The 23,004-nt window shown below is 31.4% G+C and overlaps 1 protein-coding gene across 1 annotated transcript; it reads left to right on the top strand.

The window, feature by feature from the left end:
- The first annotated feature begins 20,516 nt into the window (after nucleotides 1-20,516).
- On the top strand, nucleotides 20,517-23,004 carry LOC149094657 (uncharacterized). Its single transcript, XM_089266051.1, has 9 exons — nucleotides 20,517-20,648; nucleotides 20,714-20,784; nucleotides 20,843-20,990; nucleotides 21,049-21,191; nucleotides 21,296-21,389; nucleotides 21,448-21,572; nucleotides 21,656-21,799; nucleotides 21,866-22,135; nucleotides 22,195-23,004. The coding sequence occupies exons 1-9, from the start codon at nucleotides 20,588-20,590 to the stop codon at nucleotides 22,285-22,287; spliced, it is 1,149 nt and encodes a 382-aa protein (XP_089122177.1). The 5' UTR covers nucleotides 20,517-20,587; the 3' UTR covers nucleotides 22,288-23,004.

Here is a 23,004-nt window from a genome sequence, read left to right as displayed (position 1 = left end):
TGCTTGTATCTGTCTCGAGAACTATTTCATTATTGGGATTGAACATTTTCAATACTGGCTCTGAGGTAAGTAATGATTTAATTAAATTAAAAGATTTCTGGCAGTCTGAGTTCAAGCAGAATTTATTTTCTTTTCGAAGTAATTGATGCAATGGTTCTAAAATTTCAGTAATATTATTGATAAACTTTCTGTTGTAATTAACTTCACCTAAAAACCTTCTTAATTCTGTTAAATTTTTAGGAGGAGTTAGTTTCAAGATCAAATCAACATTACTATGGAGGGATGAACTTTATTCAGGAAACTTTATTTCATAGCCCAGATATCATCAGACTGATAGCCAAAAAACATGCTGAATTTTGTGGTAAATGTAATAACTAGTGACAATCTGGTTAATTTTATTTTTTTATTTTAATCAGTATGTGTTAATTGTAATGAAATTGTACAACTCATGTTAGATCACTACATTGTATATATTCATGGATAAGAAGCGAGGCCAAGAATCTTATCAATGAATAACTGCATGAATGTTAATTCAATGAACACTATCATCTTAACAATCCTACGATCCTCTGTTTCGATCCTTTGTTAGCATGTATCAGTAATTGAAGAGCATTTTCATGAAGATATTCATCTGTAAATCCGCTGCAATCAACACCATTGAGAGTTAGTAGTAGTTTTATACAATAAGGGGTTAGATTAAGAATCTGTTCTTCGCTTAGCAGATCAAGGATGTTAAATAGATTTAAATCAACATTGAGACTTGGTATACAAAGAGATAAAGAAGCTTTAGCATTTTGAATGCCTGGAGCGACTGGAGTGGATGGTGAACCTGGAGCGGATGGAGAACCTGGAGCGGACGAAGAACCTGAAGTGGCTGAAGAACTCGAAATGGCTGAAGAACTCGAAATGGCTGAAGAACTCGAAATGGCTGAAGAACTCGAAATGGCTGAAGAACCTGATGTTGCAGCTGAAACAGACACAGTCATAATGAAACCAACGATAGCAATAATTGCCATCAAAAAGAAATACAATACGGATTTATCTAATTGCATTTTAACTTTTTTATGATTAGTTGATTTTATAAGTTTGAACGAATATAAAATTCACTTAATTACTTTTCACAGTTTAATCTTCAATTGATACATTTTCTCTGAAAAACTAGACTTTTATACTCATTCACATGCACAGATGTTTATACATCTGAATTAATTTATGGACATAGTCTGTTAGATCTGTCAAATTGTATTAAAATTACTCCGCGTGAAACCCAAAACTCGATATAATAAAATACTGATCAAAATATTTATTCAAGTTTAATCAAAATCTATTTTTAATTAAATTTGACATGCGAGACAATCAAATATTATGATATTATCAAACGATTGTTTGAGTTTGATTTTGATTTTTGATAATTTTGCATACGAGTCTATCAAACATTGGTCTGCTTTACAAAAAACAGTTATTTATCAAAATAAGTGCTTTCTCTGGTTGACCCGAGGAGTGTGTCCGAATTGTTGATGGACTCTTTCCATTACCTTCATCCTTAAATTTTCAGGTAAAATAACCTTTTTTTCCCCCTTTTGGCAATTTTAAAACACAATCCATTTTCATTAACCAGTTATGACAAATTCATTTTCAATTTGATTTGTTCATTTCTAATTTCATTAAAATTAATAAAATTAACCAATTTGAGAGGCAATTCAATCTCTTCAATAGAAATCAGTTCTCTGGACAAATAGTCAGCTACTAAATTCTCAATTCCAGGTCGGTATTTTACTCCGAAATTGTATTTGACCAATAAGAAAGCCCAGGTAAATAACCGACTATTAAGTTTATTAATTTTTTTAATTGATTTCAGGGCAATATGATCAGTAATGATAGTAAATTGCCTTTCATAAAGATAATGGTGCCAGAATTTAATTGATTCAACGACCGCTAAACACTCAAGATGAGTAGCTGGATAATTTTGCTAATAATTAGTCAATTTTTGTCAAAAGTAACCAATAAAATAACTGTTTAGATTCATCACATTGTTTAAGAACTGCCCCAATTTCTATTTTGCTTGTATCTGTCTCGAGAACTATTTCATTATTGGGATTGAACATTTTCAATACTGGCTCTGAGGTAAGTAATGATTTAATTAAATTAAAAGATTTCTGGCAGTCTGAGTTCAAGCAGAATTTATTTTCTTTTCGAAGTAATTGATGCAATGGTTCTAAAATTTCAGTAATATTATTGATAAACTTTCTGTTGTAATTAACTTCACCTAAAAACCTTCTTAATTCTGTTAAATTTTTAGGAGGAGTTAGTTTCAAGATCAAATCAACATTACTATGGAGGGATGAACTTTATTCAGGAAACTTTATTTCATAGCCCAGATATCATCAGACTGATAGCCAAAAAACATGCTGAATTTTGTGGTAAATGTAATAACTAGTGACAATCTGGTTAATTTTATTTTTTTATTTTAATCAGTATGTGTTAATTGTAATGAAATTGTACAACTCATGTTAGATCACTACATTGTATATATTCATGGATAAGAAGCGAGGCCAAGAATCTTATCAATGAATAACTGCATGAATGTTAATTCAATGAACACTATCATCTTAACAATCCTACGATCCTCTGTTTCGATCCTTTGTTAGCATGTATCAGTAATTGAAGAGCATTTTCATGAAGATATTCATCTGTAAATCCGCTGCAATCAACACCATTGAGAGTTAGTAGTAGTTTTATACAATAAGGGGTTAGATTAAGAATCTGTTCTTCGCTTAGCAGATCAAGGATGTTAAATAGATTTAAATCAACATTGAGACTTGGTATACAAAGAGATAAAGAAGCTTTAGCATTTTGAATGCCTGGAGCGACTGGAGTGGATGGTGAACCTGGAGCGGATGGAGAACCTGGAGCGGACGAAGAACCTGAAGTGGCTGAAGAACTCGAAATGGCTGAAGAACTCGAAATGGCTGAAGAACTCGAAATGGCTGAAGAACTCGAAATGGCTGAAGAACCTGATGTTGCAGCTGAAACAGACACAGTCATAATGAAACCAACGATAGCAATAATTGCCATCAAAAAGAAATACAATACGGATTTATCTAATTGCATTTTAACTTTTTTATGATTAGTTGATTTTATAAGTTTGAACGAATATAAAATTCACTTAATTACTTTTCACAGTTTAATCTTCAATTGATACATTTTCTCTGAAAAACTAGACTTTTATACTCATTCACATGCACAGATGTTTATACATCTGAATTAATTTATGGACATAGTCTGTTAGATCTGTCAAATTGTATTAAAATTACTCCGCGTGAAACCCAAAACTCGATATAATAAAATACTGATCAAAATATTTATTCAAGTTTAATCAAAATCTATTTTTAATTAAATTTGACATGCGAGACAATCAAATATTATGATATTATCAAACGATTGTTTGAGTTTGATTTTGATTTTTGATAATTTTGCATACGAGTCTATCAAACATTGGTCTGCTTTACAAAAAACAGTTATTTATCAAAATAAGTGCTTTCTCTGGTTGACCCGAGGAGTGTGTCCGAATTGTTGATGGACTCTTTCCATTACCTTCATCCTTAAATTTTCAGGTAAAATAACCTTTTTTTCCCCCTTTTGGCAATTTTAAAACACAATCCATTTTCATTAACCAGTTATGACAAATTCATTCTCAATTTGATTTGTTCATTTCTAATTTCATTAAAATTAATAAAATTAACCAATTTGAGAGGCAATTCAATCTCTTCAATAGAAATCAGTTCTCTGGACAAATAGTCAGCTACTAAATTCTCAATTCCAGGTCGGTATTTTACTCCGAAATTGTATTTGACCAATAAGAAAGCCCAGGTAAATAACCGACTATTAAGTTTATTAATTTTTTTAATTGATTTCAGGGCAATATGATCAGTAATGATAGTAAATTGCCTTTCATAAAGATAATGGTGCCAGAATTTAATTGATTCAACGACCGCTAAACACTCAAGATGAGTAGCTGGATAATTTTGCTAATAATTAGTCAATTTTTGTCAAAAGTAACCAATAGGATGTAACTGTTTAGATTCATCACATTGTTTAAGAACTGCCCCAATTTCTATTTTGCTTGTATCTGTCTCGAGAACTATTTCATTATTGGGATTGAACATTTTCAATACTGGCTCTGAGGTAAGTAATGATTTAATTAAATTAAAAGATTTCTGGCAGTCTGAGTTCAAGCAGAATTTATTTTCTTTTCGAAGTAATTGATGCAATGGTTCTAAAATTTCAGTAATATTATTGATAAACTTTCTGTTGTAATTAACTTTACCTAAAAACCTTCTTAATTCTGTTAAATTTTTAGGAGGAGTTAGTTTCAAGATCAAATCAACATTACTATGGAGGGATGAACTTTATTCAGGAAACTTTATTTCATAGCCCAGATATCATCAGACTGATAGCCAAAAAACATGCTGAATTTTGTGGTAAATGTAATAACTAGTGACAATCTGGTTAATTTTATTTTTTTATTTTAATCAGTATGTGTTAATTGTAATGAAATTGTACAACTCATGTTAGATCACTACATTGTATATATTCATGGATAAGAAGCGAGGCCAAGAATCTTATCAATGAATAACTGCATGAATGTTAATTCAATGAACACTATCATCTTAACAATCCTACGATCCTCTGTTTCGATCCTTTGTTAGCATGTATCAGTAATTGAAGAGCATTTTCATGAAGATATTCATCTGTAAATCCGCTGCAATCAACACCATTGAGAGTTAGTAGTAGTTTTATACAATAAGGGGTTAGATTAAGAATCTGTTCTTCGCTTAGCAGATCAAGGATGTTAAATAGATTTAAATCAACATTGAGACTTGGTATACAAAGAGATAAAGAAGCTTTAGCATTTTGAATGCCTGGAGCGACTGGAGTGGATGGTGAACCTGGAGCGGATGGAGAACCTGGAGCGGACGAAGAACCTGAAGTGGCTGAAGAACTCGAAATGGCTGAAGAACTCGAAATGGCTGAAGAACTCGAAATGGCTGAAGAACCTGATGTTGCAGCTGAAACAGACACAGTCATAATGAAACCAACGATAGCAATAATTGCCATCAAAAAGAAATACAATACGGATTTATCTAATTGCATTTTAACTTTTTTATGATTAGTTGATTTTATAAGTTTGAACGAATATAAAATTCACTTAATTACTTTTCACAGTTTAATCTTCAATTGATACATTTTCTCTGAAAAACTAGACTTTTATACTCATTCACATGCACAGATGTTTATACATCTGAATTAATTTATGGACATAGTCTGTTAGATCTGTCAAATTGTATTAAAATTACTCCGCGTGAAACCCAAAACTCGATATAATAAAATACTGATCAAAATATTTATTCAAGTTTAATCAAAATCTATTTTTAATTAAATTTGACATGCGAGACAATCAAATATTATGATATTATCAAACGATTGTTTGAGTTTGATTTTGATTTTTGATAATTTTGCATACGAGTCTATCAAACATTGGTCTGCTTTACAAAAAACAGTTATTTATCAAAATAAGTGCTTTCTCTGGTTGACCCGAGGAGTGTGTCCGAATTGTTGATGGACTCTTTCCATTACCTTCATCCTTAAATTTTCAGGTAAAATAACCTTTTTTTCCCCCTTTTGGCAATTTTAAAACACAATCCATTTTCATTAACCAGTTATGACAAATTCATTCTCAATTTGATTTGTTCATTTCTAATTTCATTAAAATTAATAAAATTAACCAATTTGAGAGGCAATTCAATCTCTTCAATAGAAATCAGTTCTCTGGACAAATAGTCAGCTACTAAATTCTCAATTCCAGGTCGGTATTTTACTCCGAAATTGTATTTGACCAATAAGAAAGCCCAGGTAAATAACCGACTATTAAGTTTATTAATTTTTTTAATTGATTTCAGGGCAATATGATCAGTAATGATAGTAAATTGCCTTTCATAAAGATAATGGTGCCAGAATTTAATTGATTCAACGACCGCTAAACACTCAAGATGAGTAGCTGGATAATTTTGCTAATAATTAGTCAATTTTTGTCAAAAGTAACCAATAGGATGTAACTGTTTAGATTCATCACATTGTTTAAGAACTGCCCCAATTTCTATTTTGCTTGTATCTGTCTCGAGAACTATTTCATTATTGGGATTGAACATTTTCAATACTGGCTCTGAGGTAAGTAATGATTTAATTAAATTAAAAGATTTCTGGCAGTCTGAGTTCAAGCAGAATTTATTTTCTTTTCGAAGTAATTGATGCAATGGTTCTAAAATTTCAGTAATATTATTGATAAACTTTCTGTTGTAATTAACTTTACCTAAAAACCTTCTTAATTCTGTTAAATTTTTAGGAGGAGTTAGTTTCAAGATCAAATCAACATTACTATGGAGGGATGAACTTTATTCAGGAAACTTTATTTCATAGCCCAGATATCATCAGACTGATAGCCAAAAAACATGCTGAATTTTGTGGTAAATGTAATAACTAGTGACAATCTGGTTAATTTTATTTTTTTATTTTAATCAGTATGTGTTAATTGTAATGAAATTGTACAACTCATGTTAGATCACTACATTGTATATATTCATGGATAAGAAGCGAGGCCAAGAATCTTATCAATGAATAACTGCATGAATGTTAATTCAATGAACACTATCATCTTAACAATCCTACGATCCTCTGTTTCGATCCTTTGTTAGCATGTATCAGTAATTGAAGAGCATTTTCATGAAGATATTCATCTGTAAATCCGCTGCAATCAACACCATTGAGAGTTAGTAGTAGTTTTATACAATAAGGGGTTAGATTAAGAATCTGTTCTTCGCTTAGCAGATCAAGGATGTTAAATAGATTTAAATCAACATTGAGACTTGGTATACAAAGAGATAAAGAAGCTTTAGCATTTTGAATGCCTGGAGCGACTGGAGTGGATGGTGAACCTGGAGCGGATGGAGAACCTGGAGCGGACGAAGAACCTGAAGTGGCTGAAGAACTCGAAATGGCTGAAGAACTCGAAATGGCTGAAGAACTCGAAATGGCTGAAGAACCTGATGTTGCAGCTGAAACAGACACAGTCATAATGAAACCAACGATAGCAATAATTGCCATCAAAAAGAAATACAATACGGATTTATCTAATTGCATTTTAACTTTTTTATGATTAGTTGATTTTATAAGTTTGAACGAATATAAAATTCACTTAATTACTTTTCACAGTTTAATCTTCAATTGATACATTTTCTCTGAAAAACTAGACTTTTATACTCATTCACATGCACAGATGTTTATACATCTGAATTAATTTATGGACATAGTCTGTTAGATCTGTCAAATTGTATTAAAATTACTCCGCGTGAAACCCAAAACTCGATATAATAAAATACTGATCAAAATATTTATTCAAGTTTAATCAAAATCTATTTTTAATTAAATTTGACATGCGAGACAATCAAATATTATGATATTATCAAACGATTGTTTGAGTTTGATTTTGATTTTTGATAATTTTGCATACGAGTCTATCAAACATTGGTCTGCTTTACAAAAAACAGTTATTTATCAAAATAAGTGCTTTCTCTGGTTGACCCGAGGAGTGTGTCCGAATTGTTGATGGACTCTTTCCATTACCTTCATCCTTAAATTTTCAGGTAAAATAACCTTTTTTTCCCCCTTTTGGCAATTTTAAAACACAATCCATTTTCATTAACCAGTTATGACAAATTCATTCTCAATTTGATTTGTTCATTTCTAATTTCATTAAAATTAATAAAATTAACCAATTTGAGAGGCAATTCAATCTCTTCAATAGAAATCAGTTCTCTGGACAAATAGTCAGCTACTAAATTCTCAATTCCAGGTCGGTATTTTACTCCGAAATTGTATTTGACCAATAAGAAAGCCCAGGTAAATAACCGACTATTAAGTTTATTAATTTTTTTAATTGATTTCAGGGCAATATGATCAGTAATGATAGTAAATTGCCTTTCATAAAGATAATGGTGCCAGAATTTAATTGATTCAACGACCGCTAAACACTCAAGATGAGTAGCTGGATAATTTTGCTAATAATTAGTCAATTTTTGTCAAAAGTAACCAATAGGATGTAACTGTTTAGATTCATCACATTGTTTAAGAACTGCCCCAATTTCTATTTTGCTTGTATCTGTCTCGAGAACTATTTCATTATTGGGATTGAACATTTTCAATACTGGCTCTGAGGTAAGTAATGATTTAATTAAATTAAAAGATTTCTGGCAGTCTGAGTTCAAGCAGAATTTATTTTCTTTTCGAAGTAATTGATGCAATGGTTCTAAAATTTCAGTAATATTATTGATAAACTTTCTGTTGTAATTAACTTTACCTAAAAACCTTCTTAATTCTGTTAAATTTTTAGGAGGAGTTAGTTTCAAGATCAAATCAACATTACTATGGAGGGATGAACTTTATTCAGGAAACTTTATTTCATAGCCCAGATATCATCAGACTGATAGCCAAAAAACATGCTGAATTTTGTGGTAAATGTAATAACTAGTGACAATCTGGTTAATTTTATTTTTTTATTTTAATCAGTATGTGTTAATTGTAATGAAATTGTACAACTCATGTTAGATCACTACATTGTATATATTCATGGATAAGAAGCGAGGCCAAGAATCTTATCAATGAATAACTGCATGAATGTTAATTCAATGAACACTATCATCTTAACAATCCTACGATCCTCTGTTTCGATCCTTTGTTAGCATGTATCAGTAATTGAAGAGCATTTTCATGAAGATATTCATCTGTAAATCCGCTGCAATCAACACCATTGAGAGTTAGTAGTAGTTTTATACAATAAGGGGTTAGATTAAGAATCTGTTCTTCGCTTAGCAGATCAAGGATGTTAAATAGATTTAAATCAACATTGAGACTTGGTATACAAAGAGATAAAGAAGCTTTAGCATTTTGAATGCCTGGAGCGACTGGAGTGGATGGTGAACCTGGAGCGGATGGAGAACCTGGAGCGGACGAAGAACCTGAAGTGGCTGAAGAACTCGAAATGGCTGAAGAACTCGAAATGGCTGAAGAACTCGAAATGGCTGAAGAACCTGATGTTGCAGCTGAAACAGACACAGTCATAATGAAACCAACGATAGCAATAATTGCCATCAAAAAGAAATACAATACGGATTTATCTAATTGCATTTTAACTTTTTTATGATTAGTTGATTTTATAAGTTTGAACGAATATAAAATTCACTTAATTACTTTTCACAGTTTAATCTTCAATTGATACATTTTCTCTGAAAAACTAGACTTTTATACTCATTCACATGCACAGATGTTTATACATCTGAATTAATTTATGGACATAGTCTGTTAGATCTGTCAAATTGTATTAAAATTACTCCGCGTGAAACCCAAAACTCGATATAATAAAATACTGATCAAAATATTTATTCAAGTTTAATCAAAATCTATTTTTAATTAAATTTGACATGCGAGACAATCAAATATTATGATATTATCAAACGATTGTTTGAGTTTGATTTTGATTTTTGATAATTTTGCATACGAGTCTATCAAACATTGGTCTGCTTTACAAAAAACAGTTATTTATCAAAATAAGTGCTTTCTCTGGTTGGCCCGAGGAGTGTGTCCGAATTGTTGATGGACTCTTTCCATTACCTTCATCCTTAAATTTTCAGGTAAAATAACCTTTTTTTCCCCCTTTTGGCAATTTTAAAACACAATCCATTTTCATTAACCAGTTATTCAATACAGCTTCTCACCGAAAATTTTTTTCTGGTGACAGAAGATGGCGCGAGAAAGAGACTCTTTCTTTTCTCTTTTTTTACAAATTTTTTATTCTCATTTGCTCTTTCATTTTTTTTTCTTTTCAGAATTAAAAATTCAGTTAATACAATTAAAATAAACATTAGAAAAGGCTTTTTTGATTGTTTTTCAATGTTTCAACGTTATTTTTATTGATTTTGATGATTTTAATGCTTAGATTTCTTATGTACAGGGCTATTCAGCTATTTTTACCGATGTTAAACGGCTATATCTTGGCCTGTGATTGACCTTGAGGGGTCAGATTTTTTATAATTAATTTCGCCGATACTTATTTGCTATATTTCAAGGTCAAGGTCATTCAAGGTCATTTGTCGGAAATCGCTCCTAATGCTATTAGAGGTCAAACGAAGGTTGCATAATAATTTTCAAGGGCACATAATCGGGCTGGTCAAGTTTTATTGCTCTGTTATTAGCGTAACCTCATTTATTCAAACTTAAAAGCAATCAAACTCACTTTAAAATTTCAATTTTGCGATTTTGTAATTAATCATTTTCATTAAAGCATTTTATCAAACTGTCATCAAAATGTCACACAAATTCACTAAAGCTCAAAAGATTGATCTTTTGGAGTTTTATTTAGCTTCAAAAAAATCCTGCACGGAGGCATTGCGAGCTGTAAAGTTAGCTTGGAATCAAAGGTTTCTAAAGATTTCACCAGGCACATTCAGACACCTTTATAAGGTTTTTCGAGAGTATGGGTCTGTGACATATCAGAGAAAAAGAGAAAGAATTGTGAGGACAGAAGAAGCTATCGAGAATGTACGCACTCTCGCGAGTAAGGCATCTCAAGATGGTTTGTCTCTGTCCTCATCGAGAATTGCAAGCTTGACTGGTATGTCACAGCCCACAGCCTGGCGGATTCTGAGGAAAGATTCTGACCTCTGTTCTGAGATAACTGTTGATAAAATCAAAAAAACCTTCTTAATTCTGTTAAATTTTTAGGAGGAGTTAGTTTCAAGATCAAATCAACATTACTATGGAGGGATGAACTTTATTCAGGAAACTTTATTTCATAGCCCAGATATCATCAGACTGATAGCCAAAAAACATGCTGAATTTTGTGGTAAATGTAATAACTAGTGACCTTTTTTTCCCCCTTTTGGCAATTTTAAAACACAATCCATTTTCATTAACCAGTTATGACAAATTCATTCTCAATTTGATTTGTTCATTTCTAATTTCATTAAAATTAATAAAATTAACCAATTTGAGAGGCAATTCAATCTCTTCAATAGAAATCAGTTCTCTGGACAAATAGTCAGCTACTAAATTCTCAATTCCAGGTCGGTATTTTACTCCGAAATTGTATTTGACCAATAAGAAAGCCCAGGTAAATAACCGACTATTAAGTTTATTAATTTTTTTAATTGATTTCAGGGCAATATGATCAGTAATGATAGTAAATTGCCTTTCATAAAGATAATGGTGCCAGAATTTAATTGATTCAACGACCGCTAAACACTCAAGATGAGTAGCTGGATAATTTTGCTAATAATTAGTCAATTTTTGTCAAAAGTAACCAATAGGATGTAACTGTTTAGATTCATCACATTGTTTAAGAACTGCCCCAATTTCTATTTTGCTTGTATCTGTCTCGAGAACTATTTCATTATTGGGATTGAACATTTTCAATACTGGCTCTGAGGTAAGTAATGATTTAATTAAATTAAAAGATTTCTGGCAGTCTGAGTTCAAGCAGAATTTATTTTCTTTTCGAAGTAATTGATGCAATGGTTCTAAAATTTCAGTAATATTATTGATAAACTTTCTGTTGTAATTAACTTTACCTAAAAACCTTCTTAATTCTGTTAAATTTTTAGGAGGAGTTAGTTTCAAGATCAAATCAACATTACTATGGAGGGATGAACTTTATTCAGGAAACTTTATTTCATAGCCCAGATATCATCAGACTGATAGCCAAAAAACATGCTGAATTTTGTGGTAAATGTAATAACTAGTGACAATCTGGTTAATTTTATTTTTTTATTTTAATCAGTATGTGTTAATTGTAATGAAATTGTACAACTCATGTTAGATCACTACATTGTATATATTCATGGATAAGAAGCGAGGCCAAGAATCTTATCAATGAATAACTGCATGAATGTTAATTCAATGAACACTATCATCTTAACAATCCTACGATCCTCTGTTTCGATCCTTTGTTAGCATGTATCAGTAATTGAAGAGCATTTTCATGAAGATATTCATCTGTAAATCCGCTGCAATCAACACCATTGAGAGTTAGTAGTAGTTTTATACAATAAGGGGTTAGATTAAGAATCTGTTCTTCGCTTAGCAGATCAAGGATGTTAAATAGATTTAAATCAACATTGAGACTTGGTATACAAAGAGATAAAGAAGCTTTAGCATTTTGAATGCCTGGAGCGACTGGAGTGGATGGTGAACCTGGAGCGGATGGAGAACCTGGAGCGGACGAAGAACCTGAAGTGGCTGAAGAACTCGAAATGGCTGAAGAACTCGAAATGGCTGAAGAACTCGAAATGGCTGAAGAACCTGATGTTGCAGCTGAAACAGACACAGTCATAATGAAACCAACGATAGCAATAATTGCCATCAAAAAGAAATACAATACGGATTTATCTAATTGCATTTTAACTTTTTTATGATTAGTTGATTTTATAAGTTTGAACGAATATAAAATTCACTTAATTACTTTTCACAGTTTAATCTTCAATTGATACATTTTCTCTGAAAAACTAGACTTTTATACTCATTCACATGCACAGATGTTTATACATCTGAATTAATTTATGGACATAGTCTGTTAGATCTGTCAAATTGTATTAAAATTACTCCGCGTGAAACCCAAAACTCGATATAATAAAATACTGATCAAAATATTTATTCAAGTTTAATCAAAATCTATTTTTAATTAAATTTGACATGCGAGACAATCAAATATTATGATATTATCAAACGATTGTTTGAGTTTGATTTTGATTTTTGATAATTTTGCATACGAGTCTATCAAACATTGGTCTGCTTTACAAAAAACAGTTATTTATCAAAATAAGTGCTTTCTCTGGTTGACCCGAGGAGTGTGTCCGAATTGTTGATGGACTCTTTCCATTACCTTCATCCTTAAATTTTCAGGTAAAATAACCTTTTTTTCCCCCTTTTGGCAATTTTAAAACACAATCCATTTTCATTAACCAGTTATGACAAATTCATTCTCAATTTGATTTGTTCATTTCTAATTTCATTAAAATTAATAAAATTAACCAATTTGAGAGGCAATTCAATCTCTTCAATAGAAATCAGTTCTCTGGACAAATAGTCAGCTACTAAATTCTCAATTCCAGGTCGGTATTTTACTCCGAAATTGTATTTGACCAATAAGAAAGCCCAGGTAAATAACCGACTATTAAGTTTATTAATTTTTTTAATTGATTTCAGGGCAATATGATCAGTAATGATAGTAAATTGCCTTTCATAAAGATAATGGTGCCAGAATTTAATTGATTCAACGACCGCTAAACACTCAAGATGAGTAGCTGGATAATTTTGCTAATAATTAGTCAATTTTTGTCAAAAGTAACCAATAGGATGTAACTGTTTAGATTCATCACATTGTTTAAGAACTGCCCCAATTTCTATTTTGCTTGTATCTGTCTCGAGAACTATTTCATTATTGGGATTGAACATTTTCAATACTGGCTCTGAGGTAAGTAATGATTTAATTAAATTAAAAGATTTCTGGCAGTCTGAGTTCAAGCAGAATTTATTTTCTTTTCGAAGTAATTGATGCAATGGTTCTAAAATTTCAGTAATATTATTGATAAACTTTCTGTTGTAATTAACTTTACCTAAAAACCTTCTTAATTCTGTTAAATTTTTAGGAGGAGTTAGTTTCAAGATCAAATCAACATTACTATGGAGGGATGAACTTTATTCAGGAAACTTTATTTCATAGCCCAGATATCATCAGACTGATAGCCAAAAAACATGCTGAATTTTGTGGTAAATGTAATAACTAGTGACAATCTGGTTAATTTTATTTTTTTATTTTAATCAGTATGTGTTAATTGTAATGAAATTGTACAACTCATGTTAGATCACTACATTGTATATATTCATGGATAAGAAGCGAGGCCAAGAATCTTATCAATGAATAACTGCATGAATGTTAATTCAATGAACACTATCATCTTAACAATCCTACGATCCTCTGTTTCGATCCTTTGTTAGCATGTATCAGTAATTGAAGAGCATTTTCATGAAGATATTCATCTGTAAATCCGCTGCAATCAACACCATTGAGAGTTAGTAGTAGTTTTATACAATAAGGGGTTAGATTAAGAATCTGTTCTTCGCTTAGCAGATCAAGGATGTTAAATAGATTTAAATCAACATTGAGACTTGGTATACAAAGAGATAAAGAAGCTTTAGCATTTTGAATGCCTGGAGCGACTGGAGTGGATGGTGAACCTGGAGCGGATGGAGAACCTGGAGCGGACGAAGAACCTGAAGTGGCTGAAGAACTCGAAATGGCTGAAGAACTCGAAATGGCTGAAGAACTCGAAATGGCTGAAGAACCTGATGTTGCAGCTGAAACAGACACAGTCATAATGAAACCAACGATAGCAATAATTGCCATCAAAAAGAAATACAATACGGATTTATCTAATTGCATTTTAACTTTTTTATGATTAGTTGATTTTATAAGTTTGAACGAATATAAAATTCACTTAATTACTTTTCACAGTTTAATCTTCAATTGATACATTTTCTCTGAAAAACTAGACTTTTATACTCATTCACATGCACAGATGTTTATACATCTGAATTAATTTATGGACATAGTCTGTTAGATCTGTCAAATTGTATTAAAATTACTCCGCGTGAAACCCAAAACTCGATATAATAAAATACTGATCAAAATATTTATTCAAGTTTAATCAAAATCTATTTTTAATTAAATTTGACATGCGAGACAATCAAATATTATGATATTATCAAACGATTGTTTGAGTTTGATTTTGATTTTTGATAATTTTGCATACGAGTCTATCAAACATTGGTCTGCTTTACAAAAAACAGTTATTTATCAAAATAAGTGCTTTCTCTGGTTGACCCGAGGAGTGTGTCCGAATTGTTGATGGACTCTTTCCATTACCTTCATCCTTAAATTTTCAGGTAAAATAACCTTTTTTTCCCCCTTTTGGCAATTTTAAAACACAATCCATTTTCATTAACCAGTTATGACAAATTCATTCTCAATTTGATTTGTTCATTTCTAATTTCATTAAAATTAATAAAATTAACCAATTTGAGAGGCAATTCAATCTCTTCAATAGAAATCAGTTCTCTGGACAAATAGTCAGCTACTAAATTCTCAATTCCAGGTCGGTATTTTACTCCGAAATTGTATTTGACCAATAAGAAAGCCCAGGTAAATAACCGACTATTAAGTTTATTAATTTTTTTAATTGATTTCAGGGCAATATGATCAGTAATGATAGTAAATTGCCTTTCATAAAGATAATGGTGCCAGAATTTAATTGATTCAACGACCGCTAAACACTCAAGATGAGTAGCTGGATAATTTTGCTAATAATTAGTCAATTTTTGTCAAAAGTAACCAATAGGATGTAACTGTTTAGATTCATCACATTGTTTAAGAACTGCCCCAATTTCTATTTTGCTTGTATCTGTCTCGAGAACTATTTCATTATTGGGATTGAACATTTTCAATACTGGCTCTGAGGTAAGTAATGATTTAATTAAATTAAAAGATTTCTGGCAGTCTGAGTTCAAGCAGAATTTATTTTCTTTTCGAAGTAATTGATGCAATGGTTCTAAAATTTCAGTAATATTATTGATAAACTTTCTGTTGTAATTAACTTTACCTAAAAACCTTCTTAATTCTGTTAAATTTTTAGGAGGAGTTAGTTTCAAGATCAAATCAACATTACTATGGAGGGATGAACTTTATTCAGGAAACTTTATTTCATAGCCCAGATATCATCAGACTGATAGCCAAAAAACATGCTGAATTTTGTGGTAAATGTAATAACTAGTGACAATCTGGTTAATTTTATTTTTTTATTTTAATCAGTATGTGTTAATTGTAATGAAATTGTACAACTCATGTTAGATCACTACATTGTATATATTCATGGATAAGAAGCGAGGCCAAGAATCTTATCAATGAATAACTGCATGAATGTTAATTCAATGAACACTATCATCTTAACAATCCTACGATCCTCTGTTTCGATCCTTTGTTAGCATGTATCAGTAATTGAAGAGCATTTTCATGAAGATATTCATCTGTAAATCCGCTGCAATCAACACCATTGAGAGTTAGTAGTAGTTTTATACAATAAGGGGTTAGATTAAGAATCTGTTCTTCGCTTAGCAGATCAAGGATGTTAAATAGATTTAAATCAACATTGAGACTTGGTATACAAAGAGATAAAGAAGCTTTAGCATTTTGAATGCCTGGAGCGACTGGAGTGGATGGTGAACCTGGAGCGGATGGAGAACCTGGAGCGGACGAAGAACCTGAAGTGGCTGAAGAACTCGAAATGGCTGAAGAACTCGAAATGGCTGAAGAACTCGAAATGGCTGAAGAACCTGATGTTGCAGCTGAAACAGACACAGTCATAATGAAACCAACGATAGCAATAATTGCCATCAAAAAGAAATACAATACGGATTTATCTAATTGCATTTTAACTTTTTTATGATTAGTTGATTTTATAAGTTTGAACGAATATAAAATTCACTTAATTACTTTTCACAGTTTAATCTTCAATTGATACATTTTCTCTGAAAAACTAGACTTTTATACTCATTCACATGCACAGATGTTTATACATCTGAATTAATTTATGGACATAGTCTGTTAGATCTGTCAAATTGTATTAAAATTACTCCGCGTGAAACCCAAAACTCGATATAATAAAATACTGATCAAAATATTTATTCAAGTTTAATCAAAATCTATTTTTAATTAAATTTGACATGCGAGACAATCAAATATTATGATATTATCAAACGATTGTTTGAGTTTGATTTTGATTTTTGATAATTTTGCATACGAGTCTATCAAACATTGGTCTGCTTTACAAAAAACAGTTATTTATCAAAATAAGTGCTTTCTCTGGTTGACCCGAGGAGTGTGTCCGAATTGTTGATGGACTCTTTCCATTACCTTCATCCTTAAATTTTCAGGTAAAATAACCTTTTTTTCCCCCTTTTGGCAATTTTAAAACACAATCCATTTTCATTAACCAGTTATTCAATACAGCTTCTCACCGAAAATTTTTTTCTGGTGACAGAAGATGGCGCGAGAAAGAGACTCTTTCTTTTCTCTTTTTTTACAAATTTTTTATTCTCATTTGCTCTTTCATTTTTTTTTCTTTTCAGAATTAAAAATTCAGTTAATACAATTAAAATAAACATTAGAAAAGGCTTTTTTGATTGTTTTTCAATGTTTCAACGTTATTTTTATTGATTTTGATGATTTTAATGCTTAGATTTCTTATGTACAGGGCTATTCAGCTATTTTTACCGATGTTAAACGGCTATATCTTGGCCTGTGATTGACCTTGAGGGGTCAGATTTTTTATAATTAATTTCGCCGATACTTATTTGCTATATTTCAAGGTCAAGGTCATTCAAGGTCATTTGTCGGAAATCGCTCCTAATGCTATTAGAGGTCAAACGAAGGTTGCATAATAATTTTCAAGGGCACATAATCGGGCTGGTCAAGTTTTATTGCTCTGTTATTAGCGTAACCTCATTTATTCAAACTTAAAAGCAATCAAACTCACTTTAAAATTTCAATTTTGCGATTTTGTAATTAATCATTTTCATTAAAGCATTTTATCAAACTGTCATCAAAATGTCACACAAATTCACTAAAGCTCAAAAGATTGATCTTTTGGAGTTTTATTTAGCTTCAAAAAAATCCTGCACGGAGGCATTGCGAGCTGTAAAGTTAGCTTGGAATCAAAGGTTTCTAAAGATTTCACCAGGCACATTCAGACACCTTTATAAGGTTTTTCGAGAGTATGGGTCTGTGACATATCAGAGAAAAAGAGAAAGAATTGTGAGGACAGAAGAAGCTATCGAGAATGTACGCACTCTCGCGAGTAAGGCATCTCAAGATGGTTTGTCTCTGTCCTCATCGAGAATTGCAAGCTTGACTGGTATGTCACAGCCCACAGCCTGGCGGATTCTGAGGAAAGATTCTGACCTCTGTTCTGAGATAACTGTTGATAAAATCAAAAAAACCTTCAATTAGCCGAACTAGAATTTTGATGTAAAGCTTAAATACGAAGAATCAGCCCGCTAGACCTTATCAGTTTTGTGCACACCTGTTTCGTATGAATAGCCCTTCGTTCTGGTTTACCATGTTCTGCTATAGTTAGGAGATCCATTATAATATTTTTCAATAGTACTAAGAAAGGCAAGATTACATATGAAAAATCAAAGCATAAATAATACCAGAAGCTGCGAAAAACGCGTTTGAATTTCGCACTTTGACCTTGATTTTCTCAAAAACTGCTGATCACAAAGAAAAAATTCTTGCATAAAAAGTATTCTTATCTTAGTCCCTATCAGCCTACGAAGCCTGTGAGCTTAACTCAAAAGTGAGAATTTGCGACCATAGTCCTTTTAGCTTATGAATTGAAATTCGATTTAATCATAGATTTTCAACCAAATGACCCTTATCTGGGTCATCACTGTTTTTACCTCGGTGATTTTATCGATTACGGTTGAGTCACGAGACTCGAACAATGAAAAAATTTCATTTTATTTTATTCGTTTTCAATTATCTATTTTGATCCTTTACCAGTTACAACAGAATAATGGTCGATGCAAATACCTGACTACACGATTGTGCAACACGAAAATGCTAGCAAAGTTTCAACTTTTAGCTAGATCTTTTCGAGAAATGTCGATCAGAGAAATTTTGACACTTCACAAATGGACTCAGATTTTATGCCAGACATAAACTAATTTTTGCCCGTTTTTTGTCCATATATGCCAATTTGATGATAATTGTGTCTTTTAAATGTACACAGTTTATCTTGATTATTCCAATTACTCGTCGGTCGCCGAAGCTTTATTGATATCATAGAAAGATAAGTGCAATCGTAATCAATCTTGATGACTAAATTTGCATCAAATTAGAACTTATTTAACTGCAAGATCGTGGATGCTATTTGTTCTCGAATTGAGAGATGAAAATCGTCTTTTTGATTCAAGTTAAATCAAAAAAAAAACAATGAAGATAGATACTAATGAAATTTTATTTATACTCAATATTTGGCCATTATTATGTCAAATTCAATTTCAAACGCTAAAATTTTTGCTCAAGTTGATCCATTGTTGATTGAAAAGGCATGAGATTGAGTCCATTTGTGCAATCAAAAGATTGCTCTGGTCGACAGTTTTTATAAAATTAAGCTTATAATTGAAACTTAATAGATCATCTTTTGTGAAATTGAGGCACCAGATCTCTTCAGCAAACTCTTTATCCGAAATGAGCTATCAACCTGAATAGGAAAAAAGTTTTTCCTCCTCACTCACTCAATGCATTTTCTGCTGAAACTTTGTACTTTTAATGATAAAATGTTTTCACTGATATGCTAAATTTGTAAATATCCTGGTACTTGTGTTATGCACAATTTAACCCAAATTATTTATCATATCGTGTTTCTATTTTATTCTGCAAATCAGAATCAAAGCGAATGGGACTCCTTTTGCTTTTTGCAGAATGATTTTGATCTTGAAAGAACTATTGAGTTGCGAAGCAAATGTTCAGGCATGCTTATTATTGCAGCAATAACTTATTACTAGCAAGCTGACCAGTTATGAATTTACCAAGTTTGAAAAAAATCTGACTTTACGACCTGAGAATCTTTCCTTGTAAGTCATTTTTGGTTTTTACCTTATCTTTTTTTATTATTACAGAATTTTCAGCTGATGAATTGAGATTCGAGTTAATCATAGATTTTCAACCAAATGACTGTTATCTGAGTAACCATTTTTGGTTTTCACCCTATCTTTCTATGATTGTGTTGCGATATGAAAAACTCGAATTAAAACTCCATTCAGGTTGAGTCTAGAGACGCGAACAATTGAAAAGTTTCATTGCTGATTTTATCTGTTTTGAATTAGCTGTTTTGATCTTTTACCAGTTAAAACAGAAGAATGTTTAACGCAAATATCTGACTACACAATAGCACAAAACGCTAGTCAGGTTTAACTTTGAGCTCGATCTTCATGAGAACTGTCAATCAGAGAAATTTTCACCCTTCACAAATGGAATCAGTTTTTATGCCCAAAAACCAACAGACTCTGAATTTAAAAGAAATCAATTTTTGCCCGTTTTTTGTCCATTTGTCCCATTTGGTGATAAATGTGACAGTTGCATCTTTTAATACTAATCTTTTAAATCTTGTATTAACAGTTTATATTGATTATTCTATTAATAATTACTCGTGAGTTTTGTACCAAGAGTTTGATGCAAATCCAAATTGACAAGACTAATAAGACACAAGAACTTAAGCCAATTTTGATTATATTATTTCACCTGTTTTGGGCGTTTTTGTTATTGAAATAAAACTGGAAACAAAATCGGTGTTTACTTTATTTTGTTTTCATTAAGTCAGATATTTGTGCTTGTGAATAATCATCTCAACTGAAAAACAATATGATTAGGTTAACTTTGTTTGTATTTTTATGCACAACTGTCATAAGTGAAGTTTTTTCAGGTAAATTTCGACTGATTAACTACAATATCGACTGCATATATTAATCAACCTTAAAATTATTTTAGTGATGCCTGCGGAACTTCCGATGATCATTGAAGATGGAAATTGGCTGATAAAAGCGAAACTTTTATATGAAGTAAGTAGAAATGAAACCGTTCGTTTGTGCTTTGATACGAATTTATTACGATTTCCAGAAGAGTTCTCTTGAGATAAATATTATCGAGTATGTTAAATCTGTCAATGGAACAATCAGAGGCAGAATAGATTTTAAGATCGATGATGATGATGTTCGATCAATTTTTTATACGAATACAAAGCGATACAACAGATTATTTTTTCGTGGTAAGTTTTGTATATAACTACCTTTACATGCATCAGTTTGATTGATCTCTGCTTTTAGATCATTACTGTAAGTCATTCGCATATACTGACGATGATTGGAGTGATACCTTGCCAAATTTATATGATTTTGAGTTTCTCAATCATTTGTTACTCGTTGGACCTTCAGTTATATTCAGAATAGTTGATTACATACATGTCTGGGTAAGTCAAGCTGGAAAAGATATTATAAAGATATTGGAAAAGATAATATTTAATATAATTCTGAATGCATACTCGGCTTAATTCAGGCTTTCTATTGAATCCAGAAACCAGCTAAAGATGAAGTTATCAGAGGTTTTAAAGATCATGCTGCTAAAGGACGTCTTGATGAACATCTCGATGTGTGGTTTTACTTCACAGGTAAGACCCATTCAATGATGTGATTATCCGAAATTCATTAACAGTATTGAACATACAGATGATAATTATGAAACTGGAATCAAAAAACCAAATCAAGTCAAGTTTTATCAAAAAAGTGGAATGTATTGGTTCTACATTTATACCAACACACGAGTTGAACAAAATTTTGATACAATTGTTACGGTAAGTAAATTTGTTGGCTCATTCGTTAAGCGATTGCTTAAAATTTATCATTAAGTTTCAATTTCGACCGTGCTCTATCCTAGCCTAATCCAACTGCCTACTGCCAGCAATCAGCTATTGATTCTTTGGATGTACCCCATGAACCTTTTCCTAGGATAACAGAACATTCGATTCATTTCATTTCCAAAACCAAAAGTTTCAATGCTGGCCCATCAAAGAAAGAAGAAGTAAGAAAAATTATACCATTTGTTTGATCAAATATATAAATATGATAATAAATGTACTTATTACAGGTTTATGCTGATGAAAAGTATCAAATCCTAAACATTAAAAGTTCAACTGATGGAGATAATAAGATTTTTACAACTGAAACCATTTACGATTATCAATTAGGAATTGAATATGAATTTACAGAAGACGGAAATTGTTCAGTTTCTCCAATGAAACTATCAGCACCGGGTTTAGTTCAAGATTCATCATTGGGTTATGACATCTTTAAACTTGATTTGAATCGATTACTCAACTTTGATTTGAATTATCGCTATTTTGGGCCAGCACTTTTTGTAAGAACTTTGTTAGTGCTTTTAATCATGATTTAAAAATAATTTAATGTTTATTTTAGGATGAACGGAATGGAATCGGAACACATGCTTGGCAAATAAGTGAAGAGCAGGCAAAAGTCGAGGAAAAGACATATCCACGTGTCGTTACTTGAAGGGTAGAAATTTGGTCTTCTCCAAACTGTTCAATGGATTGGTTTCAATTCCCTAAATTAGCTTTTATATGCTCTTAATTCCTTCATTTCTTTAGATTCAAGTATTCTGATTTAACTTTTCATTCATTCATTCAATCTTAATTATGCTTTTCTTGTTTTTCTATTGCTTTAGCAATTTCAATTCAAAGTTAAAAACTTGTTTGCTTTTAAAGCCACACTTCAAAGTTAAGAAAGTAAAAGCTTTTAGAAGCTCTAATTACAGAAAATCTGACCACAACATGGTGATAATTCTGGTCACCATAAGTCTAAAATTTAAGCTTAAAAATTAGTGCACAAAAAGAAAGAGAACCAAAATTATCTTTCTTTTTGGTTGCTTATCTCAACTTGATTTCAACACTGGTTACTAATCCCTTTGCACATACAAAGGCTAAGATTGCTAAAAAGGGTAAAATCAAGTCTCAAGACAATACTGTTAATGCTACCAACTATTGGCGCCATAGCTTTAGCTATATTAATTTTTTCACCTCTGGTATCAAACCCAAATTAGACAAATTAGACAGAGATTTTCATTTACTTTCTTAATTTTCCCACAATTTTAATTTCTTTGTTCAACATTTCATATAAAAGACAAATCTTAAGATTTCTTTCCCTAACTGTTACTTTGACTGTTAACTTCAATGTCATACTGTTCTTGTTCAGTTCAACCATTTTATGTTT

This window comes from Tetranychus urticae, chromosome 1, assembly GCF_039701765.1.
Source record: "Tetranychus urticae isolate SD_2017Ah chromosome 1, NJAU_TeUrti_SD_1.0, whole genome shotgun sequence".
NCBI classification, from domain to species: Eukaryota; Metazoa; Arthropoda; class Arachnida; order Trombidiformes; family Tetranychidae; genus Tetranychus; species Tetranychus urticae.
Note: the sequence above shows the minus strand (reverse complement) of the source record. Positions and strands in the feature narration are given on the sequence as shown.